Source organism: Phalacrocorax carbo, chromosome 10, assembly GCF_963921805.1.
Source record: "Phalacrocorax carbo chromosome 10, bPhaCar2.1, whole genome shotgun sequence".
NCBI lineage: Eukaryota > Metazoa > Chordata > Aves > Suliformes > Phalacrocoracidae > Phalacrocorax > Phalacrocorax carbo.
Genome location: NC_087522.1, coordinates 2,538,710 through 2,565,387, shown reverse-complemented (window position 1 = coordinate 2,565,387; position 26,678 = coordinate 2,538,710). Strand labels below are relative to the sequence as shown.

The 26,678-nt window shown below is 48.4% G+C and overlaps 1 protein-coding gene across 2 annotated transcripts in view; it reads left to right on the top strand.

Moving 5' to 3' along the window:
- The first annotated feature begins 2,613 nt into the window (after nucleotides 1-2,613).
- Nucleotides 2,614-26,678, top strand: part of LMF1 (lipase maturation factor 1) — a 210,702-nt gene continuing 186,637 nt past the window's right edge. Inside the window, exons 1-2 of one of the 2 annotated variants that reach the window (XM_064461414.1) lie at nucleotides 2,614-2,826; nucleotides 13,038-13,347. In XM_064461414.1, coding sequence (XP_064317484.1) covers nucleotides 2,628-2,826; nucleotides 13,038-13,347 — 509 coding nt within the window. In that variant the 5' untranslated portion in view covers nucleotides 2,614-2,627. Of the gene's footprint in view, nucleotides 2,827-13,037; nucleotides 13,348-26,678 lie in introns of those variants that run through there. The other variant, XM_064461413.1, reaches the window with a different exon arrangement.

The window sequence follows — 26,678 nt, the reverse complement described above, 5'->3', positions numbered from 1 at the left end:
AAAGTTAACTAGTGGCTTGTTCTGAGTTTCTATCTTGCAGCTTTCCCAGCCTCAAGTTGTGTGCCGTGGTGCCGGCAGCCAAGGACCCAGAGGTGAAAGCAACTACAGACCCGAAGGGGACGGCCTTCCCTTTCGGTCTCTGAAAATGTGCACGCGTAAAGGTGAAAACGGTGCAAAGGGAACGACATGTCAGTGTGTTGTTTCTGTTCAGATATTCGAAGATACCAGCAACAAAGCAAAATTTGCTTTTGTGGGCTCAGCAACACGCGTTACACGTTAAAGGCCAAGTGAGATGCTGGCAAAAGGGCTCGTCTTTCCTCCTGCATGGCGCGGACTGGACAGCATCTCTTCAAAATTATGGAGAAGCACAATTCTACTAATTATGATTACTGTGATTATTAATTGTTTCTCCTATGGTACCACTTGGGAATCCCTCCTCTGAGTCAGCACCCCCTCACGATAGCTGCTATACAAACACAGGAGAAAAAAAGGTAATTCTTCCTCTGAAAATCCTTTTCAGCCTTAATCCTGCTAACTCTGGAGTTAAAGATCAGATTTCCACAGGGAAGGATCAGGGATTTTAATGGAAAAAATATTACCGCTGGAAAAATCTTAACTAGCAGAAGGAAGCTCCCAAATTCTTTGCGAGATCCCCATCTCCCGTTCAGCAAACGCAGCTGAATGCTCAGCGGGATCGTGTATAACTGCATTATACATAATTGAATGTATGTTTTCTTTAGAGGAGTCCCCAAATGTCAATGCTGCTTTACAAAATAGTTATTTCGGCGCACATTCGCTTTCTCTGTTTTATTTAAACCCAATTCCTGGCAGCCAGAGGGGCGAAAGACTAGACCTGAATGAACACAGAGTAATTTAGGGTGCCAGGGACAGCAGGGTTGAGGTGCCGGTGGGGACAGCTGCTGGGTGCTGTGACAGTAAATGCTTGTTTCTCTGTCACTTTTGCAGCTGTTTGGAACACAGCAAAATAGGGTCGGGCGGGGGGACGTGGCGGCGCGCATTTTGTTGAATGAAGATCAGCATCAATGATGCCTCAGCGCCTGCCTGCCGGCCTGACATTTATGAATCGCTTTCCCTTTGAGACTTTAAGGCTCGGAGCCTCGCTCTTAAATACCTTGTTTGCGTTACTTGCTTGGTTTTTACACCGTTTTCTTTTCTGATACCTTACTTTGAAAAGAGGGAACGTGAGGGAAAATCGCAATGTGAAAATAAAAGCTGACAGTAAAAACATGAGCGGGGAGAAAACCCGACGCAGGTGACAGTCCGCACAAAGCTGCGTACCAGCAGGAACGCAGAACAGAGAGGAGGCCGTTTGATGTTCTGATCCACCGCTTTATCGCACGTTTTCCTTTATAGCTTAAACCATCTTCCCGTAATGCTAAAGGAAAGGCTTCCATTGCCTTTTATGAGTTGGATCGGTCCTTTAGAGTAACAATATTTTTCTGCCGTTTAATAGACTTAAAACTTTGCAGCTCGTATTGTTGGAAGGCGCTACTGACACACGATGTCCGCTGAGCTCGGTCGGCTGAGGTTGGTGGTCATTCCGGCTACCATCCCAACCTGTGCATCTGGCAGGTCTCAGAGCGATCTTCGGCAATGAAAACCGACCCAGTTCAGTGTTCCCTTCCCAACTCCAATTATTCCTTTTTTTTTTTGGTTAAATCTTTAGCCTAAACCCTCTGCTTTTCTTCAGTAATTTCCTCAATTATCCAGTTTGTTTGACAGACATTTCCATTTAATGTGGAATTTGCTGTAGAAGTTTCATCAAGACCCCACAAAGGAAACCATTAGTTTACATCTATTTAAATTTATCTAGCCGAACCTCGTGGCTAATCCAAAGGGAGAGCAAAACTGCAGTATACCAGAGGCCTTTACCAAATAGCTTGTTTTTCCTTCCCTATACAATGCGCCATTATGAAGGTTTTTTTCTGAGGAGAACAATGCAAGCAGCAGCGATGGGAAACTGGAAAAACAAAAGAGGCATTTAGAAGGGACCGGTTTACAGCCTGAAAAGCATTGAATAATGTTACACCTGATAAGAGATACTTTCTCAGAGACCATCGAAAGGGTTTAGCACGGCGGTATTTACTTAAGTGGGATACACCATGCACGTCTAAGCTCATCGATGACTGCTGAGGCTGCTTTGTTGAAGTGGTTTTGCTAAAAAACAGTATTTATGAACTCAACAGGGAGTCAAGTGCTCAACGGCTACAGACTGTATGAATCACGGCAGCATCAGAAGTAGCAAATGTGAAAGCCCGAGGAGTTTAACCAAATGCTTTTCCTCAGGGAAGGAGCCCAGGTGCGGCGGGTGAGCTGAGGGGCTTCGGCGCCTCAGGGGACCCTGGCCTCCTTGGGCAGGAGGTGGACCAAGTTTTTTGGAGCCAACTCCGTTTCTTTCAATTTTTGGTTTTATTTTTAACTTTGCACCTTCTCCCCGTTTTTCAAAGGTCGTTCACCTGGGGCCGGGGCGTACAAACGCGATTTTACCACAGAAACGCCCGCCCGGGCCCCGCGGCAGCGCTAACCCGCGGCGGCGCCCCAGCCGCCACCGCCGCCCTCACGGCAGCCCGCGGTGAGGCGGGGGGCGGGCCGGCCCGGCCGCACGCATGCTCGCTGCCGCCTCCGACATGGCGGCGCCCAGCGCGGCGCTGAGGCAAAGGCGGGCGGCGGCGGCGGGCGGCGGCGCCCCCGAGGCCCCGGAGCGGGCTGTGGCGGGGCCGGCGGGCAGAGGGGCCGGGCCGCTGCCTCAGGGCACCTTCTGGCTGACCCGTATCGTACTGCTGCGATCCATAGCCCTGCTTTACTGTGAGTCTCCGGGCGCTGCCCCGCGCCTCTTTCTCCGCCGCCCGGGGAGCGGGTGGGGGACCGGCCCGGCGGAGCCCCGGGCTGCGGGGGGCGGCCGGGCTCGTCCCCACGCAGAGCCCCGTGAAGTCCTGGGTCACCCCCGTCCCTCAAAGCCTCCCCCGCCGCAAAGCCTCAGGCGGGAAGGGGTGAGCCCCGGGGTGCCCCGCGGTGGGTGCTGGCCCTGCCGTGGGGCCCACGCCGGTGCGGCCGTGCGGGGTCCCGCGGGGCGCTCGGGGGTGAGTTTGTGTTTGCGGGACGGGGGGCTGTGGGGTGCTTTGCCCCAGCTCCTGGACCAGGGAAGCAGCAGTCGCAGCGAGGAGCCCTACCTGCTTTCTACCAAAATGCTGCTTAATTTGGGGTGTTTGTGTATGCAAAGCTCGAGGGGATGACTATGAGGTGAAATGGGAAGAGCCTCTTGTTTTCAACTCTTGCTTTGATGGTGGGACGGGGATCCTGCGGTGGTGTTGGGTGATGTTGGGGGTCCCGTGTCGGTGGAGCCGGAGGGAGAGGTTGCTCACACCATGGGGCTGGTACCTGTCAGCAGAGTTGGTCTGAGCTGGTAGTCCTTTTTCTTCAAGGCAGGTGTTGAGAGCTGACTGTGCAAAAGAGAAACGCCTCATCTTCCTCATAAGATGCTAAAGACCTGCTTCTGTGTGTTCAGAGAAACATGAAATCCTTGGGTGCCACCACTACCAGTCAGGACCTGGAACTGCCGTGACCTTAAAATGGTTAATGGTGAAATCATTTTCCAACCTGTGCTCGTTTCAGCTGTGCTTGTTTGGCCCTTGCTTTGGCAGGGAATGCTGAAAGACATGCTCGGAGCCCACTAGTGCTCCACTTAAAAAATATTCACAGTGAAACCTAAACTGACATGTAACACACTATGTTACAAATTCTAAACCTGCCCTAGATTTGTCCACAAAATCGTTAGGATTTGTAGGCTGCCAGCCTGCTTAGATTATTTTGCATCAAAACCATGCAGAAGTTGTAGTTTCGTATGGTTTTGACACGTGCTCTGTTTCTAGTTTGGTTTCAGCTCTCGGTAAAATGCGGGGTTATGACTCTTTCAGTCAAAATGAAAGCGATTCCGATATTCCCCCGTGTGTAAATCCAGACTGCTGAGTTTCCCATAGCTCAGTTTGCAGTTTCCTTATGAAAAACTGATTAGCGTTCTCGGCTGTGCGTTCGGCAGAGGCCGCCGCTTTCTGATCGCGGATTTGGGGTTATAAATATGCCACATCCCGGCCCAAACGCCATCCTGTAGGATGGTGGCGTGTTCGATGGGAAGGGGCTGGTGGGGAGGTGGGAAGGGAGAGGTGGTGGCTGGAGGGGTGGGAGTTGGGAAAGGGGTGATGAGGCAGAGGAGGGTGAAGAGCAAGTCAAACGTATGGCACCTTCTGGTGAGTGGAAGACCTGGTTTGGGGCAGTGAGAGCGCTAAGAGGTGAGGAGCAAGTATCCCATTCAGGGTCAGGTGAGTTACAGCATGGAAGTGATTGAAAGCTACAAGCTGCAGGGAGGAAGGGAGAGTGAGCATTTGTAAGGCAGAGGATGAAGCTGAGATGCCAGGCTGGTGAGTGAAAGCAGCGTAACAGAAAATAGGGAGAAGAACTGGATTTGGCACTTTTCAAAAGAGGAAGGGGGAGTCGGAACACCTGAGAGCTGCAGAAGTGGGGAGGAGACCCCAAAATACTTCCACAGTCCAGAGTGAGGAGACCTTTTTGAGAGAGGTTGGCTCAGAGGAAAGGATTTGGGTCCCAGAGCTGGAAGGAACAGGGTAGGAGGATGGCTCTGTCCCTTGTAATGGAGGAGGTGCCAGAAAGGAAAGGTTCACCTGCTCGTTATGCAATTTTGGCTCGACTGCAATCAGGTAACAGTGATTTCTGCTGTTTGTTTTGGTTGAGTAACAGCCAAGGGACCAAAAGCCAGAAACCTGGGCCAGATTTGAGACAGGTCAAATTCTGACTTGGGCAGTCGCTTGCAGGGGTGTTGAGGCTCCAGCTCTGAGCCCACTGGGGGGTGGGGGGGAGATGCTGCACAGCCTACAACTGAAGCGCTCGTGGAGTGGGAGCTAACTGGTGTGTCTGAGATGGGGAGGTTGCGAAGAGGGAGATTCCTCTGTCAAAGGCTGCAAAACCATGACAGGGCTCTTGGGGTGGGATGCTCTCGAGGGAAGGTGGGTTGCCTTTTGATCTCTTCTGAGAGCCTGGGTTTAGAAACAGCAGAAAACAATTTAAAGCCTCTGTGCCAAGCACCTCTTGCAAGCTCTTTTCTGAAGATGGAACCATTTACTCTGACAGATTATTTTTTTTTTTCCCAGACGTGGCGATTCTGCACACGCCGAGTCTCAGACTTGCTGAGGAAACGGTTGATGCCGTTGTGACAGTTTGACGTTCCTCAGTCGTGGGATGTTTTTCCCCCTTCTTTCATTTCACCCTTTTAAACGTAACCCTTTCATTCCTGCTGTGTTCAGGAACAAATCTTCTGGGGGCACGTTGTGCTAAGCTATCAGGAAAGTGGTCACCCCGGGATGATTGCAGCTCCTGCCTGTTAGTGCAGCTGTGTGAGCTGAAAGCTTGTGCTCCCTCCTAGGTGGAAAGGGAGGGGTGGGAGAGTGAAGGACCCTGTGGGTGGGATGGAGAGAAACGTGATTTGGGGTGCGCAGTGATGCTGAGATGAGGAGCGGAATTGCCAGGGGGTGATTTGGGGGTCTGCCACCTCCTTCCTGCCCCCCACTCCACTCTTTAGAGGCTGTTTTATTGCCTGACGTGAACTGGGGAAATGCTTGCTTTCCCTTTGAATCTTTTGTGGAAGGACAGGCAGAGCAAGGCAGGTGTGAAGTGTCCCTCTGGGTGCCCTCCCTTCTCCCCCACCCCCTTTGGTTATAACAGCTCTCTTCTTTTTTTTTTAAGGGGGTTTCCAGAAGCAGCCAGAGCCTGGGAAGTCCCTGGCAAAGCAGCTGCTGTCTGAGAGGCAGGTTAGAGATGGGAAGGTGGGAAAGGAGCTGATGATTCGTGGAAGCCAGTGACCAAAACCACCTGCTGCTTGCAGGAGTGGGAAGGTCAGGCAACATGGATCCAGGCTGCAAGTGCTCGGTGAGCTTTGCGCTTTGCAGTAGGGCTGTGCCAGGGGGGTCCTCCACTAAGGTAAATGAAACGGCTGTCTGTGCAATTCTGTTTTTTAATAGCAGCTGGCACTGTGCACTTGCAAATTAGGTGACACTCAAGTTCTTCTAACTGACAGCCCTCAGAGACATTTTCAGATCTGAGACCTCTTTCTCCACCAAGTGAGTGTGGGCAGACCAAGTTGTAAAACCCTTCCGGAGGAGGAGAGTGTGAAGTAACGCAGAATCCAGCCCTGAGCGCTGAGGAGCAGAACAATTCCATGGGTCTTTCCCTGTGCTCTGCTGCCAGACCCCCCTCTGGTTCTGTAGAGGCATCTGTCCTGGGGTGCCGATTGGAGAGACCTGTTTCACGGACTTCCACCGTTGCCACGTGTCCGTCACTGGGTAATAGCAGTCTCTGATAGAGCAATTCATGGGACAGGGAGGCTTGGAGAAACATCGTTTTGAGATTTGAAGGTTTTGTGTCCTGGTCTTGCGCTGTGTGTTTGTTCTTTGTGGTGGGAATTGGCATTTTGCAAACACAGAAAGTCTTTGAGGTCTTGTTGGAAATTCTGTTACAAGTAAATAGCTGGTCCCATAGCTCTTGACAAAAAATGTGCGTTATTTGCTCCCTTCACCCTCCTTCTAAATCATTAGGTGCCCTTTTTGGATGATTACTATCATCAGATTCCAGATGTAGAAGTTTAAGTAATTAGATACCACCCTTCCCAATTTCAGCCAGGCTCTGTAGAGTGCTTTGAAATAAAAGCTTTTATTTCAATCCAGTTTATCTTCCTTCTCCTTATGTATTGTTTAATAGTAGTATTTTCTTTCCCCAGAGCTAGAGCTATGGGAGGTTCATGCTACTTCTTCCTAATTCTGAAATCTAAAGCCTTCTCATGGGGGGTTTGGCTTCCTGTAGGTTCCTGGCTCTCCCCGGTGTCCTTCCTCCTCTCTCTCTGCCATCTCCCCTGCTTTCCCCCTTCTCTTCCCTCAGTTATATTAAAAGGCTCCCAGTAGCTTTCAGCTTGCCTAGTCGGGATTATAGCACATCTTCAGACGCTTTTTCTCCCCCGAAAGGTTTTATTTCAGCGCGGTGCTTGCTAGCAAGCCTGCACAACAAAGGCAGTATGTTAGCGCTGTGTCCCCTTAGCAAGCTACGTGCCCCCCGTTTTAACTCTGCACGAAAGAGCTGTGTGAGCGAGGCAGAGGTGCGTTTGGTCCTGAACAAAGCACTTTCACCATGGGAAGACAAATTTGTAGCAAGCAGTGATAGTTTAAAAGAAATAACAAGAACTGAGGAGAGAATCTGTCTCCCAGTCTGCTGTTTGTCCAGAGCTGAGCTGGAGCAGAGGGATCTTCTCAGGGCATCCCCCGGCTGCAGGCTGGACTGCCCCTGGTGTGGTTTTGAACAGTCTGGGTCCCGTGGGGAAGCTTTCTGGCAGTGCCACAGCCCAGCCTTTTCTGTTTGCTTTCGCATTATTTCAAACAAAGAGGCAATGGGGAGATAAGCCTCCAAAGGCACAGCCCCGAAGTCTTGGGCTTCACTGGGAATGGCAATAAACCAGAAAAGTGTTACGAACAGACTACTTTGTGTGATTATTTGGGGCTGCAGGGTTGCACAATGAAAAAGGGGTGCTTGGTTTCACGCTGGCTCTTTGCTCAGTACTACGGTGGTGTTGCTTCTGTGTTGCAAAACTTTGCAGGGGAATTTATCAGTTGAAAACTTATTTGGTTCATTTCTCTGATAATCATGAAAAGACCGCCTATATTGTCCCCCTTCTTCTTTTCAGTAGCACAACCTCAGCTTGCCAGCATCTAGCAATGGGCCTTTTTTGAAGGTCAAAGGTGCACTTGATATATGGCTCCAGGCAGATTTTTTTGGTGTGTGCGCAAAATGTAGTTTGGTTTTCATGCAAAGCTCTGCTCTTGGTTCATTTCTTCTTGTGGTTTGGGCTTTAAGTAAAAGTTAAGACTTCTTTTAATGGGGGGAGAGAGAAAGCCATATGACCGGAAAGTTTTGGATTTCACATCTTTAAATCTTTACAGAGCATGAAGAATGGGATTCTCTCATTCTCCTACCATGACAGGCTGAGCCTGGACCGGGGGGAAAGGAACTGAGGTGACAGGGCAATATGGATAGACCAAATCATTTCAGATGGGTGACTCTTGTGTTGCATGCTTGGGTTGTGTTTATTGGTAGCATGTGGGTTTGAACAAGGAGCGCGTTCAGTCTGGGGGGAGAGAGGGGGCTGGGAGGGGAAGGAGAAGGTGGAGGGGGAGAGTTAATGGAAAAGTACAGTAAAGCACCTTCTGAGGTGAGAATAAGTAGTGAAGGTCTATTAGCAGTTGACGACAATTTACATGTATTACTTCTGTAAAGATCAGCTCGCAGCAGGTAGAGGAGCGTGCTCCCATGTGAGCTGTCAACGGCTCCGTCTGCCTCCTGAGTGGGAGGGAGCATGGGAGTCGCTGAGCCTGAGGGGTTTGGTTTTTTTTGCAATCTGCAAAGGAGCAAATAGTCTGAAGAACGGCAAAGTGATTCAGGTGAAAAGAGAGGAGGCTGGCATGGGCTGAAGATACCCAAATCCGTGAAGTATTGGTAAAAAGTCCAGGCAGTGAGCAGCCACAGGGGTGATGGGTGAGGTGATGGGGTTTTATACTGGGTTTGGAGACTTGGAGGTGTGCAGAGCTGTGCTGGGAGTCTGCAGGGGGTGTCCCTGAATTAGGAGCCTGGCCATGGCCTCTCATCATTCCAATCTGTGATGCTGGAAAGGATAGATAAGGGGAAAACATCGGCTTCTGGGTCCGGGTAGGCAAAGTGCATCCTCAACTCTGAAAAAGTGCCCTTCTCGGCTCTGCTCTCATTTTGTAAGATGATGCCAGAGAGTGAGAGTCATTCTGAGGGGTTTGGCCTGCGAAACGGCCTGGAAGGAGTGGGTGACCCTGGGCCAGGCCCTGCGAGCTTGCTCCATCCTGGGGGAATCCACCGTGGACTCCTCGGTGCAGTATATGCCCAAGCTGGAGGTAGCTCAGGTGCTGGTGGAGACAAGCTTTGTGGTGCGTAGGAATGCAAGTGTTTGTGCTGTCAGTTCAGGGTGTATTTTTTCTTGCAAGAACAGAAGACACTGATGAATGCATCGCTCAGGAGGAAGGCGGCTTCTCCTGAGTGAGATGCAGCGTCCTGCAGCTCTGTTGGTGACCGAGACGCTGCCCGCTTGCCAGGCTAACAGCAGTGCTCAGCAGCTGCCCGCTCAGACTCTCACCGTTCCAGCATCCCTTTGGGTAAAACCCTTCTCTCTTTGCGGCCAGAGATGAGAACATCCCTGGGCTGAGACAAACCTTGCGGACACCCAGGAGCGCAGCTTTACAGAGCGTTTGGAGAGGCCGAGGCAGATGCAGTGCCGTTGCTCGAGCAGGCTCAGTGCCTTGGACCCCATGGCGTGGTTGAACCCAGCATCGGCTGAATTACTAACCGGTGAATTCCGGTTCATGTAACTGAACTTCTCTGCTACCCTCTTGCCAGGATGAAGCTACAGGACAAACAAGAGAAGCAATTAACCTTGCCCCATGCCCTGGCAGCGTGGCAGTGCAGCGGGCATGCCAGCAAGCGCCCAAGGTGGAAGCAAACGTGCTTGACCATGTTTACCTGGATGGAGTGGGAAGATGGAGAGTGGAAGATCCCCAAATATGAGGCTGGAGGGAGAGAAGCTTCTGAATAGGGGCTAAGGAAGAAAAACACAGGCTTTGGGGGCAAAAGGGACTTCCCCTTGCCCCCGACTAAGCCAAGATCATGGGGAAGGTTCCTGGAGAAGGGTCTAGGGTCTGTTATAGTCAATTTAAGAATACAGTTTCTTGAGAGAAGTTCAGGGGGAGGAAGCAATGACAAGCTGATTAATAACTTCCTTTTTTTTTTTTTTTTCCCCCTGAATCTATGCATCTTCTGTGTTGCTGAAATCCTTTGCAGAATCTGTGTTTACTTTCAACTCTTGCATGTGGCTGGTAACATGGGAACTGCTGCCTACAGGGTGAAGCCTCTTGAAGGCTTAGCTGGTGCCTTGGGAGAGCAGGTGTAGATGATTTGGTGGTGGGGTTTGAGAAGCAGGTGCTGCCTGATGGATGTGCCCTTCAAAGGTGCTCCAACAGACACTGGCGATGAGTGGGAGAGGGAGCACGGTGCGAGACGGGCTCAGCTTGGGGAGTGTCCAGGAGAGGGAGCTGGATCCGGGACGGAGCAGCACGTCTAGGAAACGCTGCTCCCGGGTGAGCAACACACGGCGCTCGCCGGGTGTGGGCCCCGATGGCTCGGGAGGGCGATGGATCGAAACGTAGGTGGAACCGTCAGCTCTCGGTTTGGGTTAGATGAGTTCTTCCTCAAATTAAGGCTGTTGCTGATGGGGTTTAGCTGTGAAATCATGATATATGAAATATCGGCAGCCCAGCGTCTTGTGAGAAATCGGTGCTCTGGGAGAAAACCACTTGGGAGCCCAAACTGGGCAGTCTTTAGATGTGCAGCTCATGCCAGCCTGTCATGCAGTCTTTGCTTTCAGACTTAAAAAGGCTGTACAATATTTTATACGTACAATGTATACTTTTCTGCAATTGCTATAGTTTCTTAATTTACCCTTTCCTTGTTTATCTTGCACACTGTGCAGGGGCCTAATTTAGATCTTTATTTTAGAAGAAAACCTGCTTAGCAGTTATGGGTTGGGGCAGCGATTTCTATAACATTTAGAGGTGAATTTGATTAGCACTTTTCGAAAACTGTGGAGCAAATTGCAGTGCTAATCAAGGGAAACTGAGCCATGGAGTTTTAAGGCAGAATTTTTTTTTTTTTAACCAAAAATGAAGATATTAAGTTGTTTTGAGGCTCAGAAGTGTTATATTTCTGCGTGTTCCATGTGTCAGGCTTTCTGAACGCACAGTTGTGCCAGAGTGTTGGTAGAAAAATATGAATACTCTAAAATATAAACAGCTTAATTTACAGTCTGAAGCTGATTCTTTAGTGTTGTGACCAGGTTTTTTCCTCTTGTCCCTCCCTGTCTGTAATGCAGTTAAATATTCTGCATGTCTTTTATTCGTTTGTAAAATCCTTCACTGTGTATAAAAGATGGATGGAAGGAGAGGCAACCAGTTAACCCCCCAACTTTAGTGTGTTAGTGCTGTGATTCAGGATCTGTTGAAATCGATGGGAACCCTCCCAGTGACCTCAGATACGTGCTGGATGGTGAGTTTTAGTGGTTTTTCAAATGAGAGCGAAATACAGGTTGTGTGCAAAGTGATGGAACAAGTGTAAAGTGGATTAACTGGAATCCGTTGGAGACCTTTGTGTGTGTCTGGGGGGAGCAGGACATTTATTTTTATTCCCTGGGACGGCAGACTTTGGGTTGCTCGTCGAACTTCAAAGAAAAGGGAATCCAGGCCTGAGCTCGGGGTATAGTATCCCATGGACTTTCCACCAGTGCTCCCAGTAAAGAGACACCCACCAGATGAACACCAGAATTCATGTTTGCAGAATGACGGTATTCAGATAAGGAAGGAAGCGGATTTGATCATTAACTAAGGAAGGCTGGGGGGAGACAGATCGGCCTTTTGCAAGGCCTCTGGTATTGCTGCATGTGACGTGGCTGGTGTTTGGATAATGCTTGAAAGATGGGTAAGTTAGCTGCTGGGAGCAAAATGCATGCAGCATAATCAGGAAATGTTGGCCTTCGTCATTTTTTTTTCTGAGAAATGGAGATTACTGCAGTTCCGAACTGCAAATTGGTAACTGGAAGAGATTCCTAAAATATGAGATAATCCCTAGAAGCTGACCAACTTGCTCTGTAGAACGTCAAATTCTAGGTCTATAATCTGTAATTAAATTGCTTATGTGCTGTTAAAAAAAGCATCTGGCTGTTCTAAGATTGTCCAGTGCAAGAGCATAGACACTATAAATGAGAGAGCTGTAGTGACATGTGAAAAGTAGCAATTTAGAGGACAGGAAAATATTAAGACTTTGTATTTCCAACCTACCAGGATGTGAGAGGATCCAGAAGGTCAACCCATAGCATAACTACTCTCTTGAGCAATTGCGATGGATAACCGTTAACCATTACCCTGCCAGAAGAATTAAGGCGTCCTTTAGATGCCTCTTAAATGGTGTGTATGAGTTTAAGATGTCACATTAACAATATTCTGGAACATTGTTGTCAATAAAAGGAAAAAAATCCAATGCACAGGTAGCGTGTGTAAAAGTGGAGATATGTTGTCCTCTGAAGTGAAAGCATAACTGTGCAGGCGCAGTCTGCTGTCAGTCTGCCCTGGGTTATTTGTCCTGGGAGCAGCGGACTGTAAATCACCGCCAACAACAAAACCCATGCTGGAGCTGTTGTCTGTTTACACTGCAAAATGGTTTGTGAAACTGAAATAGGAGGTGTCAGAAAGTACAGCTGCGGCTTTGCTGCTGCAAAGCTGAAGGGAGTTGCGTGTGCTCTTCTGGCCGCTTCAGCTGCGCTCTCCAGTATCCGTGCGTGAACCGAGGGTTTCTCGGTGTCTCCTTTCCAAACCCTTTTTGTAGAAGGGAAATTCTGTCTGCGAGTCTTGAAATTAATGCTTTACTTTCACTTGTACTCTGCAGTGCAATTAAGCTGTTTTCCTCATCTGCACTGGGAGATGAATAGCGTATGTGACTAACCTAGGGTCACGCAGAGTCTAACGGAGCTGGGCTGAGCCTCCTATTTCTACACTGGGTCAGGTCGCTCGGTTACAGGGAGCTTTTCCCAGAAGTGCATTGTTGAGTTTGCCTGAAGCAAGTGGCATGTCCCTTACAGCTGTTGAGGAGAAAATTATCCAGAAACAGATGCTTTGCCATTTCCTGGTGTGAAGGCAGAGACAGTATTTATAGAATTCCTCTGCCTTCTGCGTCGTGGTTAATAGAAATGACTGTGTTTTGTATTTTAATGGGGATGTGAATAAATTCCTTCCCGAGGCGTGAATATGCTAATGTAACTTTGGACTCAAAATATGTATTTCAGCCTGGACAATTTCTAATACTGTTCCCCCCTCCCCCCCCTTTTTGTTTTCTTCTAGTTGTGGCCTTCCTGGTGGCGTACCATCAAAACAAGCAGCTAATAGGAGAGAAGGGGCTGCTGCCTTGTAAACTGTACCTGCAGAATGTCAAAAAGTATTTCAAAGGGAAGATAAACCTGGATGCTCTGAGCTACGCGCCAACGATCATCTGGTTTCTGGACTGGTCAGACATGGACAGCATCTTGGACTACCTCTCCCTGTTTGGCCTGGCAACTTCAGCCTTTGTGTTGGTAACTGGATGTGCAAACATGGTCCTCATGGCTGTCCTGTGGGTTCTCTACCTCTCGTTGGTCAATGTTGGACAGATCTGGTAGGTTGACAATCTCTCTGCTTTGTTTTGCACTGTGATCTCTTGTGTTCATTGTACACATTGACTTCCTGTTACCATTTGAGGTTGGTAATCTGGTAAGGAGCGATGTAGGAATGTGAGATAAGGAAAGCATTTGGCAAAAGTGAGTTATGGGTGTGCTCCTGCTCTCCCTCTTACCTGGGATATCTGCTCTGGCTTCTGTTGTCCTCTGAGAGAGGCAAATTGGCTGCATAATGTGCTGTGCTGCACGTTGTCCCTGCTGTGGAGTGCTTTCCGTCATGGCTGTTGCAAGGGAATTCCCCTAATAATTACCTTTTGAGACGGTTTCTCAATTTTCAGTTCTATCCAGAAGAGAGCTGGAACACTCAGGATAAGAGAGTAAAACATGCGGGGGAAAACGTAAAGGAGGAGAAATGTCTGCGCATCGCCTTGCTGCGGGGAAAGACTGTGGTGCGAAATGAAAGGCTGCAGGTGGTCCTCACAGTGATCAAGGCACCAATTATATCTGTTGAGGATGGGCCCTTAGGAGACCATATTTCCTCGGCTGACCCCTTCGAGTACCTCTCTACCGGTAGCAGAGGTGATATGGTAACTTTGGGGAGGTAAAAAGTCATGCTCTGAAGGGGAGCCTAAGCTGTGAACGTGATACAGCTGTGTCATTGAGAGGTTCTGGCTCTACAACACACTACAGGACACCTTCTGTATACATGAGCTCAGTGAATTTAATTTTAAGGATTTGCATGTGCTTGGGCAGCCTTGCGTCTTTTCCTGTCCCATTCATTCCTATCCTACTCGAGATGGTATGTAAGTGGGTGAAGGATAACAGCTTCAGTTTTCTGAAAAGCTCTATTCTCCGAGCTCTTAACTCAGCCTGAACTTAAGACTGTGAAAGAAAGCCACAAAATTTGAAAAATAACTTGGTGGATAGTTTTCCATTGCCCACTTCCAAGTTATTCCACAATTGCTTGTCTATTTTTCTAGATGTTTTATGTTACAGGGCAAGAATTCAAGCATCATCCTGCTCTCATTTCCAGAGATACAGGAGCCTGTGTCACTGTAGCAGCAAAATCTGGATGTGTTCCTTGACTTCTTTCTCTCTACAGTTCTGTTTGGGGGCGGGATGGACACACCACCCTACAACCTCCCCCTCAAGCTGCAAAGGTTTTGTAGCTGAAAGTTGGAGCTGCAGTGACTCCCGAGGCTGAAGGCTTGGTCTGGCTTGCTTCTGGCGTAGTGGGCTACCTAAAGCATTAGCAATGACGGGCTTTCTTCATTAGTGCCCACAAGGCACTCTGGAGCGCTCCGCGTACTGGTGCCGCTGCTGTAGCAGTGTTGTTATGTCCTTGTAGTTTTCATTTAAGAAAAAGCTAGCTGGAACGTGTTCTCCAGGTCTCGTTGGGCAGTTGCGGTCGGTGCTGGTCCTCTGCTCCCAGTTGCTTTTCCTGGTACAGGCAGGCTGAAGGCAGAGGTGAGATGTCCTCTCTGCCAGTGCTGGAGGGGTGACAGCCCTGCAGAACTCTCGAGTTTTTGCTGAAAGCAATCCAGTTGTGCCTGTTTTGTCATCTTTCAAGTCTTCAAGGGACAGGTGGAAGGCGGGGGGTAGAGAGGGCAGCCCGTTTCCACTGCTGCACCGAACCACCACCAGAGTCCAGCGGGCCGTGTCCAAACGCCTCTTCCTGCGGGGGGTGAGAAGCTCCCGGCCAAGCGCTGGGTCTCTGCAGCTCTGAAGACAATGAGCTGGCCAGCAGGAATGCGAGCGGGGCCCGGAGCTTGCCTTTTGTGGATGCTGTGGTTGAAAGGAATTGACTCTTGATATTTGAGATAAGGCTGTGTTGTCTTTTTTTTTTTTCCCTCCTTTGCTACTTCAGACTTGGAGTTTAAACATTACTCTGGCGCAGGCAGGTGGCTCCTGGTGTACAGCAATAACACGCCAAGGGAACGGGTCAGGTGCTTCTGGGGAAGGGGTGAGAGAGAAAAGAGGGGGGGACAGAAGGCATTGCCTCCACTTCATCTCATCTTAATTGTGGCATCAAATATATTAAACAGGAAATTGGGTGGTTCTTGTAAAAGGGTGAGGGAAAAGAATCAAAGCAACCCAGCAGTACAATTCATTCAGCTGTGGTTACATTTTTCATTAGATCCTCTGCAATGGGTCACTGGGTGGTCAAAACCGTATTATTATTGTGCATGCAGTGTGACGTTCAGTTCCTGGAGAAGGGGATGCTGGGTGGCTGGGTGCTTACGGCGCAAGCAAACACGGGGAGAGAGCGAAGGGGGGATTGACTAATTTCTCCCCGTCATTCAGGGCATTGTGGTGGCACGAGGGATGAGCTGAGAGTACCTGAAATCTCATGAACTCCGCCGCTGATCATGGGTGGGTAGCGGCATTGGCCTTGAAACTAAGGCTGCCTTTGACACTTGCTTTTCACCTTGTTTGTAGGTGAGGTTAGATGGTCCCTTAACTTTGTCTTACGCTCACGGTTGGGCAGATTGAGAGGTTTTGATGAGTTCTGGTTGTTCTCCAAAGCCTGTTGAAGACCCCAGTGACCCCTTATAAAGGGAGAAAGGACAACGATGTCAGGCATTCCTGATCAGAGTTACAGGATAGCTCAGCAAAGAGGCGTCTGAAATGAGGAAGAAATTCCTCCTGTGGCCGCATTTTTTTGCAGTTATCGTATGACCTTTCCTGGCGTTCCTCTGCAGCGGGCAGGCGTGACTGTGTGAGCCGGCACTGCTGGGCTGGGCACGGACCCGTGGGCTCACCCGATCCAGAAAAATCCTTGCAGTAGTCGCCTGGGAAGCTAGTTCAAGGAAGATATGGGGTGATAAGGCAGAACAGAGTTCTCTTCTTCAGGCCAGTGAAGAACAACTTACTCCTTTTATTGCCTTTTCTCTTTCTATTTTAATTTTAAATGTTTCTATTTGTTTTGGGCTGGAGTCTCCAGATACCGGGCGCTGCTGAAGGAGTGAATCTTTCAACTGCTGTCCAGCTGGCTTGGGCTCAGAGTCAGAGGAAGCTTTAGAAGAGCAAACGGTCTCCTTTGAAGGGCAGGACGTGTTGCCTGCCTGCCCGGGACTGCTGACCTCCACCTGCGAGCTGGGGAATACACTGTGTGCCTGGGGACAGCTGAGCCTGCTGTGACAGCACGGCGAGGGACCAGCTAAAGGTCTTTGAGGGCGTTACAACCCTCCAGAAAGCTGCTCCTGGAACAGGCTGATGTGAGCTATTTGTGACGGATTTTGTGGGATAAAGGTTACTTTGGCAACCTGAAATCCTGAGGACTGGGGCCAGGATGTTGTCCTGGCTCTGAATTTGGATAACTACAAAATAACAGCTCCAAAACCTTTGCCAGTTTGCTGTTGGCTCTGCTAAAGTGCAGGTGAACTGTCTGAACTTAGGCGGGTCTCAAAACTAGGCGAGCTTTTAGAGAACAGCCTATCGATTTTGGTACCCGTGAAATGCGGGGCCGAGATTGCCTTTACCAAATTTGAAAGTGGAATGTGCAGGGAAGCTTTTGTAATTCTGGGCACTCTGTTCCCAAAACAGCTGTGGTATTCGGGGTCTGCTCAGACTAAACCTGGACGTGTTCTCAGGGTCACGGGGCACATGTACAGTGGTGCTGCACTTGCATCAACAGCTCGGTGCGTCTGTCTTGAAATACTGGATTTCCCCCCCCCCCCCCCCCATTTTGAACTTTTCCTTTTGAAGTAGGGGGAGACTGTCAAGAATCCAAAAATCTGCCAGTGCGAAAGAATATATGTCTGACCCATAGGCTGGGTGAAGTGCTTAATCATTATGTTAATTTTAGCCTTGATTTTTCTGGTAATTTCTGCAGACTATGCCTAATTTCAGTAAAATAATAATAGTAAGAAGTGGTCCTGGTTTGAGTATAATGGAAGCTAATTAATGAAGCTAAAGATGCTTAAAAAGATTGTGTGGGAATTCCCTGGACTTTGCAATCTGCAAGATAGACACCAAGTCCCGCTCGTCTAGGTTCGGTCACTGGAAGAAGAGTGCAGCTCCCCAGGTCCAATTCGAATGGCTTTGCGTTTCTCCCTGCTTCCTCCCTCCTGAATATTATTATAATGGACTGTCGTACATTTAAACAAGAATGGGAAAAGCTGCCCCTTTGTTTAGAAATCAAAATACTTGTTGCGGGTGACCTCGTGAAACCTCCATTTGTGGCTTTATTCCCTACGGTTCCTGCTGGGGCAAATGCCTGCAGGGATGGACCATCGGCAGTAGAGGTGCTTTGTTAGGACAGGCTCTCTGGGAGAGGCGTTCCGGCAGAAGTTGAATCATTTTAGTACCAGAATAACTCATGCACTTCTAAAGTGAATTTGTAATTCTGGAATAAAATCACTTTTATCCCACAGTAAGGTGTCTCCAGAGAGCTATTACATTTTCTTATATAAACAAACTTTTAAACTACTCTGCTACTGATCTCCTGTTTCTTCTTCTGTTGTTTCCTCACTGAACCCCCCCCCCACCCCCAGCATTTTGAAATGTCATCTCAAAACCCTTCCTCTCCCTCAGTTATTGTGTTGTTTCATCCTACAGTGCGTATTGCCCACTGTTAGAGAGCATTCAGTGGTACAGTTTGTAAGACACTTGATACAAAAGCTAGAATTGTGGGGTTTTAAATCCTCTTGCCTCTTTTTCTTTCATGACTAAGATTCTGGTAGAGTTACAAGAGCTCAAGGGAATAGGTTAAACAAGCCAATAAATAAAATGTTATAGCATGAGGTGGCTACAGCGTTTTTTCAGTGTATTCTTCCCTTGTGGAAAATGTTGGTGGAGCTACTGCTAACAGGTATTTAGGGTAAAATAAGGCTAAGCAGCACACCCCTTTATTTTTTTCCTAAGGAATATGAAAATGAACAGTGCTTCGTCACCCTACAGCCCCAGAGACTGCGGGCGAGGGCCGAGGAGCTGTGCTCACCTGCCCTTCGGAGCCCGTGTGCCCAGGTGGTTTCCAAGAAGTTGCAGGCACTGCAACGCTTTTCTAAAGCATGGAGGGGAAGATGTGCCTGTCTTTCTGGCCCCAAATGCCTGGTGTTTTTTCATATTCAGCTGATTGAACATAATATTAACAGCTTTTAACTTTGATATTAAGGACTTATCGGAGGGACAGCTATACTGCAGGTCATGAAAGCACGTCTCTGAGGCTTGTAATTTAATTGCAATTAAATTACTGTCCTCAGAAGTTCATTTACAAGAGAGAAAGAAGAAGGCTTTGTATGTCATGGAGGTTTTGTGGTTTATATGTCTCATTAAAAACCACTTGACCTATGCAGGACTTTAATCACAGTCTCTGTGTGCTAGCAGATGAACTGGTGGCTGGTTCAGGCTGAACTCCATTAAATGCTAAGGGGCTGATGAGATGCTCAGGACTGTGTTTTCACTCTCCAGGGGGGCATTAGTAGCCATTAAATGGGCCTCTTCCCTACTTTCTTTCCTCTTATGTTCTACAGCTTTGGTTTTCTAGTATAAAGCACTGGGGTTTTTGTCTGGTGTCATCCTATCCAGTAAAGGTTAGAAACAGATCTCTTCTGAGTTTCTTATTGCAGCTTGTAAAACAGCCAGCATGTGAATTGTGGGCTGGATTTGGCAAAAGGCCGTTCCCATTTTTGAGCGTACTGGTTTGTGACCCTCTTATGATGAGGCCACAGCACTCTGGGAGATACTTATTTTATGACTAGAAGAGCCCTAGTCTGACACGCCAAATGCAGATGGAAGAATCGCCCTTTGAGCTTCCAGCAGACCAGGGCTGGATCAAGGGTGAATGAACGTACCCACACAGGTGCACTTGAGCTCATGCACGTTTTATTAAGTAGCATGGGTAATTCGATAAGACTTTTTTGACTGCCCCCGAGCAAGCAAACACTGAAAGATCAGAAGCCGTGCAAGTAAGGGATAGGAACTTGCATGTCCTGGGTTTCATCGGTACGCTTGGTTCACTTGGGAACTTCTCTGAGAACTTCTGTGCAGGCAGGAATGGATGTGTCAGGCTGTACTTAACTGTGTGACCTTGGTGAGGTCTTCCCATCACTCTATATCCTGCTTGATCTGCCTCTCTGGAAGTAATACAAGCTTGTACTGAGGGACCGTAAGACTTGATTGATATCAGCTTTACAGATTTTAAAGTTTGAAGTGCAAGCAAAAATTAATGTTGTGCCTGAATCCAGTGTACTACTTTGTGTATTAAAAAAAAAAGTATCTAGGATTTTAGATGAATCACGTTAACGAATACCACCTTGTTGCCTATGCTGAGTTGGAGTCAGAAGTTTGCTTGGGGCTTTGCAAATAACCCACTTGCAAAGAACCCTTTTTGCAACCTGGCTTTATTTTTCTACCTCTCCAAAATATCCCAATGTGACAACAACAATATCTTATTCCTTTATCTGGCCTTGGCAATAATCCTCAGGAATTTTTTATTGTGGATTGCAGCCTCGCATCTCTTTTACTCCAAACTCCCCTCCCTCTTTCCCCAGAAAGAAAAGATTATCTCTAGAAACGTAAACCAAAAGCTGAAGGATCTCAGGGGGTCATCCTTCCTGTCGAGGAAGCTGCTTTTTGGCACTTCCTACTCGCGCAGAAGAGAGGGAGCGGATCGGTTTCAAAGAATGCTGTGAGCAGTTGATATGACACATTAATGAAAACAAAGATTAATACCATGTGACACTTTTGCCTTGCAGTACAACTGGGAACTAATGAGGCTAATGAGAACCATATTTTTGTTTGAGAGATTAAAATTTAATCATGGCTGATGTCAGAAATGAATCATTTAGCGTTTCCCCCCTGTTCCGCCCCAGCATGTGTAAGGTTTCCCCTCCCTGCCCTAGGCTGGCTCTTGGTTTAGCAACAGTCCTCAAGAGGGACCAGCCCCTTGCTGTCTACTTGCCCGGCTATCAGCGTGGCTGGGAAGGAGGAAGAGGGCGATGCCGTGGCTGGCTGACCTTCCTTAGTCCCCGAAGACCTGGAAATGTGTGCTCTGCAGCGTGAGGTTACTTGTCTTGGTTGAGGCAGTGGAGTTAAATGCAGGTGGCAATGGGTTGTGTGCTGTTAATTTAGGGTGGGCTCTTTAAAGGGCAGGTAGGAGCAAAGAACGTGGTTGCTGTAGGATGTCCAAGGAGGTTTGTGTGTGCTCCTGCCCATGTCTACTCCAAATTAGTCTGTGAGAGTGGAGTGGGCTGAAAAGGCAAGCGGAGATGAACCTGGTTAAGCCGCCAGGTCCAGCTATGACATGACTTTGAGAAGAAAGATCTGCATGAGCTGTGAGTAGAAGAGGAGCTGCCAGAAAGCTTAAGGGCTGTCAGGGGATGCTTCGGTGGGGTCTCAGGCTGCACCAGGTCCGGCCGTTGCCTGCTTCCGGGAGTATATTCCTGGAGAACCAACCTGTGGCAAACCTAACTTGCCACTGAAACATGATATGAAAAGCAAGAGAAGTGGCTTTGGTAAAATGGTGTGCTGGGGTTTTTTGAGCAGCTGCAGCGTGGAGGTTGTAGCGTTACTGCTGAGGCTATCGATTTTAAGATTAGTGTCTCTAAGATTAGTGTCATGTGAATGCTTGTAGGAACTTAAATAGGTTTAAGAAGAGGAAAACTAATGAGCAATTTAAACATTTTACATTGGTTAGTGGCATGTATTGTTTTGACTCATTGTAATTACTGGCTTCGCTTCACTTAATTGTAGTACCTTTGGAGGTTATTTTTCATTTAAATCCGTGGTAAGATAGAGGTCTATAAAAATTAATTCATAGACCACGGAATGTCCTGAGTTGGAAGGGACCCACAAGGATCATCAAGTCCAACTCCTGTCCCTGCACAGGAGAGCCCCAAACTTCACCCCGTATCTCTGAGGGTGTGAATTCACCGTATGTAGAAGAGATCGTGTCTTCGCCTGCAGTAGAAGGGTTTTGGGCCGAGGGTCCCCTCAGGGGTGCGCAGGGGCTGTAGCGCTGTGTCCATACCGCGGCGTGCCCCGGGCGTTGGGGTGCTGACTGGTGCTGCTCCCCTGAGCATCCCGTTGCCAGCCAGCTCCTTCTGCCCCAGCACGTGCCCCGTCCGTTAAACGTGTGCTGCGGAATTGCCCTCCGAGTCCTGGTTCGTAACCTTTTATCACGTTAATCCCAGTAATCGCTTCTGTCTAAATGTCAGGACTGTTACCTGTATCTAGTATCAGGAAGGCACAGGGAAGCAGTGGCGTGCGCCTGCTGTTCAGCGGGGCAGAAAGCCTGACAAAATGACTTAACGTCGTAGAGCGTAATGCTTTGATGGCACAGCAAATGTCAGCAAAAGGCACGGAGCAATATTCTTTCACCTCCTCCCTGCTTCCCCTGCCTCGTACTTGATTTCGTGAGAAGACCACGTTAAAGCATCAGCAGCGTTTGGAGCGGGATATGGGCTAAAGCCGTCGCACAGGGAGCTGGGTATGCTTTATGGACGGTTAATAACACCCCGCTGTTTCCTTTGCGCAGACTGTCTCTAGGTTCCAATCGCTTCTGCAAATCACGGCCGATGAGAAAATGAGAGCAAAGAAATTATCAGAAGATTATGTGGTTAGTGGCATGGCTGTGCAGCGTCTGATGTACCACAGGGCTTTGCCAGAGACCGAGACAAATATTTTTTTTAATTGCTTATTATCTGGCACATGTAATTGCCAGCTGTATCCAGTATGTAGACTTGGGTATTGATTCCACAGCTGAAAGATTTAGGAAAAGAATGAATAATGTTTTTTTCATGATTTTTCTTTTTTATTTAAACTGTAACTTGCCAAATAGCTTCATGCACCCAGTCTGGTCCAGCACACGTTCATGTTGTTTAACTCATCTAACTTCTCGAACAGCTGTGGTTGGAAAGAATGTTAATATAGCGATTGGTACAGCCGAAAAACAATCAGGGGTTAGGGAAGGGTCCAAGCCGTGGTGGGATCTATTTGCTAACTTCCCTAAGGGTCTTAATCCAGAAATTTATTCTTGAGAACAGTGTTTGCTACCAGTGGTGCCGGCTCGTCACTGGGCTGGGGTTACTCCACAACCAGAGTTATTTGCAGGGCTGAGCCATGTTACTGGAGAAACGTTCCAGGTCTGTCTGGGTAAACAGCAGCTCTGTCCTGGAGAAGGGGAGCGAGCGACTGCAAAAACAAGCAGGCTCTCTTGGGGGAAGGGTCTGGGGTAGAGAGTAGGTGGAAACTTGCATTAGAACAACTCCCGTCTTTATGAACTTGGCGTAGAGGAAATGACCGTGCTCCCACTGCAACCCATAGCCTTGCTGCAGACTTCTTCATTTGATGGGGAGTCGCACTCGGTCTGCAGAATGGTTGGCTGTGGGTGGCCAACCTTTGGAGAGAGATTAATTAATACAATTAAATGCCTTTTTTAAAAAAAACCCAAAGAATGGAATTGCCGAAGTGCAGTTTTCATGGGATTTTACCTGCCAGCATGCTGGCAGCAGAAATACAAGCCCTTTCTGCTGCTGATCCTGAAGAAGCAGGATTGCAGCGCTGTTTTGTGCTGCGCCCCCGTGCACGTGCGCACGCCGAAGCACCGCCGCGGGACCCACCTCTTGTTCTAGGGCTTGAACGCGTTCAAGTTGGTGCTGACCCCCTTATTTTCCATCAGTGTCTGTTCCCGCTTGCTGTGCGCACGCTTTTCAGGGTTGTTTCTGCCTAGGGGAACGCAATGATTTTGGCAGGTCGGGCAGCCTAGTGTGGCTCCTGCCGGGCTCCCGCGGGGCGAAGGAGCTGCAGCGGGCGCCTTCCTGCTGCCGGCTCCACTTCTCACCTTTCCTGCTTTGGACTCGCTGTCCAGCTTAAGCAGCAGCTCAGAGAGGGGTTCTCGAGGCTGCCGTTTTGGCACTGGAATGGTTTAGCCAAAGCAGGCTTCGCTTGAGTTTGGCAAATTCTGCAGTCGCGTAAGCTGGGGCTCGTAACTCTTAGCTTTGGAAAAGAGCGCAGACAGAACATTTGGCAAGCGCCGGGGCTTAGCTGGGTAATTCACATTTGGTCTCTTAACCAAGCCTGGTTCCCTGCCTTGCAAGGGGCGAATACAGCGGTGCTTCGATGGCGTGCCGCCTCTTGCTCGCTCGGCCGCGGGGAGAGCCGTGCGGCAGTGCCCGACCGCGTCGCGGCTGCACGGCATGGGCGCGGGTGTGAGCGCCCGGCGCAGCTCCAGGAGGGCGGCCGTCCCGTTCCTCATCTGCCGGTTGGCTCCAGCTCTGCGCAGGCACCTCTCCCAGCACCATGTGCAAACCGAGGAGTAAACCTCATCCTCGAGCACTCTTTTTTTTTTTTTTAATGTTATCCCTGTTCCTTCCATTTAAATGTGGATGTTGTAATTACAGAGCGCAGAATCCCAGTTTTTAGAGATCTGTGACCACAATAAAGTGAATCCAGAAACCAGACGAGTGGTTTCATTTACTACCATTCTAGCTTATTTCCTCCCCCCACGACCGCTGTGCAGTACTAAAGGCTTGGCAGCAACTGAAACCAGCTGTCAAAAATGTTTCTTACCCCCACACTTTTAAGTTAATGATGTTCTGAAATTAATGGTGCTCTAGACTAATTCTGCCATCTCATTTTGATGGACTCTGGGTCTCTTGCAAGTGATGTTTGCCAACTGGCTTCTTTGTTTTGAGGCTGTGTGCTGAGGAAGTGGATCCCCAGGTGCCAGGTACTGTACCTATATATATATAGAGAGAGAAAAGATGGGGTTTTTTGTCCTGGAGTGTTTACAGCTTTAATTTGGTTGGTATACTGTGGTTTACCGAACAAGGTTTCAGGCACGTAAACGAGTAACTTGTAGGAGCGTCATGTGCAAGACAGCAGTGGATGAGGTTTTCAGCTTCTCGGAGCTGGGAGGTGTCAGCCAGCATCTCGTGTCTGGTTGTCACGTTGCGCTGGAAGCGGCCACGGCCCCACGCCGGGCAGAGGAGAGGCACAAGCCTCGGCGGCAGAGAAGAAAGTGGCCTGTTGTGGTGAAAAGCTGAAGGAGCTGAGTTTGATTAGTTGAGAGAAAGGAAAACTGGGAAAGGAGACAAAGGTCTTCAAGTGCGTGAAAGCAGCAGAGAGGATGGAAGTTAGCTGCTCTGTGTTCGCCGTCCCCGCGTGGATAGGGCAAGGAGCTGTTGGTTTGCGTGGTGGAAAGGAAGATACAGGTTAGACGTAAGGAAAAGCCTCTAAAGGCACATGTAGAGGGCCACTGGGCTGAGTACCCGGAGAGGGAGGTGGAGTCTCCATCGCTGCCGAGGCAGGCATCTGTCAGGTGTGATTCTCACAGCCAGTCCTGTCTTGGGGCAGAGGCATTTTCCATGTTTCCTATACTTCCATGGCTTAGCCCCTTTTTTCCCCCTCCCCTAATGTAATGCCTGGGTTTTCAGCAGGCAGCTCATCCAGCTTTCCCTGTTACTGAAGTTTTGGAAGGAGACTCGTCACTTTGCCAGTTGTGTGTCCGTTTGCTGCAGTCTGAGGCTGCTGCTGTCTCCTGGGGGGCTGGTCCCCTGCTCCCTCCTCTCCCTGCCTGGGTATCGGAGGGGAGACCCGGGTAGTCCCTGTATCACTTCATGAGATGAACTGATCCATCCGTGATCCATCCCTCAAGGGAAGGGGTACATCGCAGTGTAGCTTCTGCCTGATTTCCACTGTGGAGAGGTGCTGCTGTGGAAACCTTGTTACAGCAGATTTTAAAGCCGTATCCTGATGGAGAGATAGAAAACGTGTCTGTACTACCAAATACCTTTCCTCCCATCCTAAGTTAAACAGCCCAGAGAATAAGAGAGATTCATAATGGAGATGAAAGTTGACATCTGGGTTCACTTTCTGTAGAGGATGTTCTCCTTGGAGAACAGTGAGAGAAGCTGTTAACACCAGCTGCAGATTAGGGATGCAGCAGGGAATTATCCTGCCTGTGGAAATGAGTTTAATTGGGAGGATCTTGCGGTGTGGGGCACTGCCGGGATGTGAATGGTGGGTAGGAGCCGTTTTTTTTCTTTTTTTGGATTATAAATACAGATGTTTTTTCCTAGTAAGCATCAACAGATGTAAAGATAAGAGTTCCTGCCTATGTTCTAATACTATTTCTTAATAGACTCTATTTAGAATTTTGTCGTGTTATAGAGAGTTACAAGAGGAGCCCCTGCCCCAGGCAGCCATGCATTAAATAAGGTGGGTAGCTATGGGGTAGGCAGGCAGAGAAGGAATGTAAATTTGTTGGGCAAGTCTGGCCGATCTGCTTTTCCTCCTCCTTGAGCAAACAGAAGCAGTCATCCCGCATGCTTTGCACGCAGGGGGAAAAAAAAGTTATACAGAAAAGGCGGTGTTTTCTGCTGGCTTGGTCTGGGAGCTCCCTGTTTGCTTGCACAGTGGTGCCCGCCCGTGGTTTGGAGACGTGGGAAGCTCTTGCAGAGCCGTGTCTTCAAACCCAGCTCGGCTCCATGCTGCCTCCACCATGGGCACTGACGGCGGAAGGTATTTTCATCAGGAGTGATGCAGTTTAATGTGTTTAAACTATGTTTTGCTATCGGTTAATGTAGTTTAAACTATGTTTTGCTATCAATTTTTGCTTTCCAGGAATATACTTGAGCTAGAATTAGTCAGCATGACAATGTGGTGAAAATAATTTAATCCAAATATTTGATGATGTTTATGATTCCCAGCTGATACTTACAGGCTTTCTAAGTGTGACACAAAGTTTGCCTCTAATGACAAGTCATGGCTAATGACATTGTTTCTCCAACCAGGAAACAGAAATGATACCACGTTTTAATTTGATTTAGGCAATCCAAACAGAATATACTTGGAATTTGCAGAGTTTCTGGTTTTGACAATGTGCGGATCAAAAGTGACCCTGTTGAAATTTGCCAAAAAACCCCAAACCCCCCAAATCAAATCCATGTTTTCACTTGTCATTATCTGTCCGTAATGTTTCAAATGCCAAGGCAGGCAGTAGGAAAGAAAAATCCTTTTTTTAAATAAACGCTTCTGTTTACTCCGTATAAGCAAGGAAGAAACCGTGAAAAGAAAAATGGTAATTGGGTTCCAGACTATGACCTGAAGTCTGCGGGAATTGGGTACCTGCCTGTTTGTACCGATCAAAAAAAAAAAGGAAAAAAAAATCCCTGCAAGAAGCCCTGCTGCTTTTATGTATTTGGAGTGGGCCATTTGGTTTGGTATCCTTGGCATTTCTATCACAGGCTTCTTCAGAGAAATAAATTCACAAGTGTTTGCCTGTCATCACATGACAAGTTACGGAGCCTAGATTGATGTAATCAGCAACAGACACACGTCAGAAAACTTAATGTGGTTCAGAAGAATACAATATTTTATTAATTCC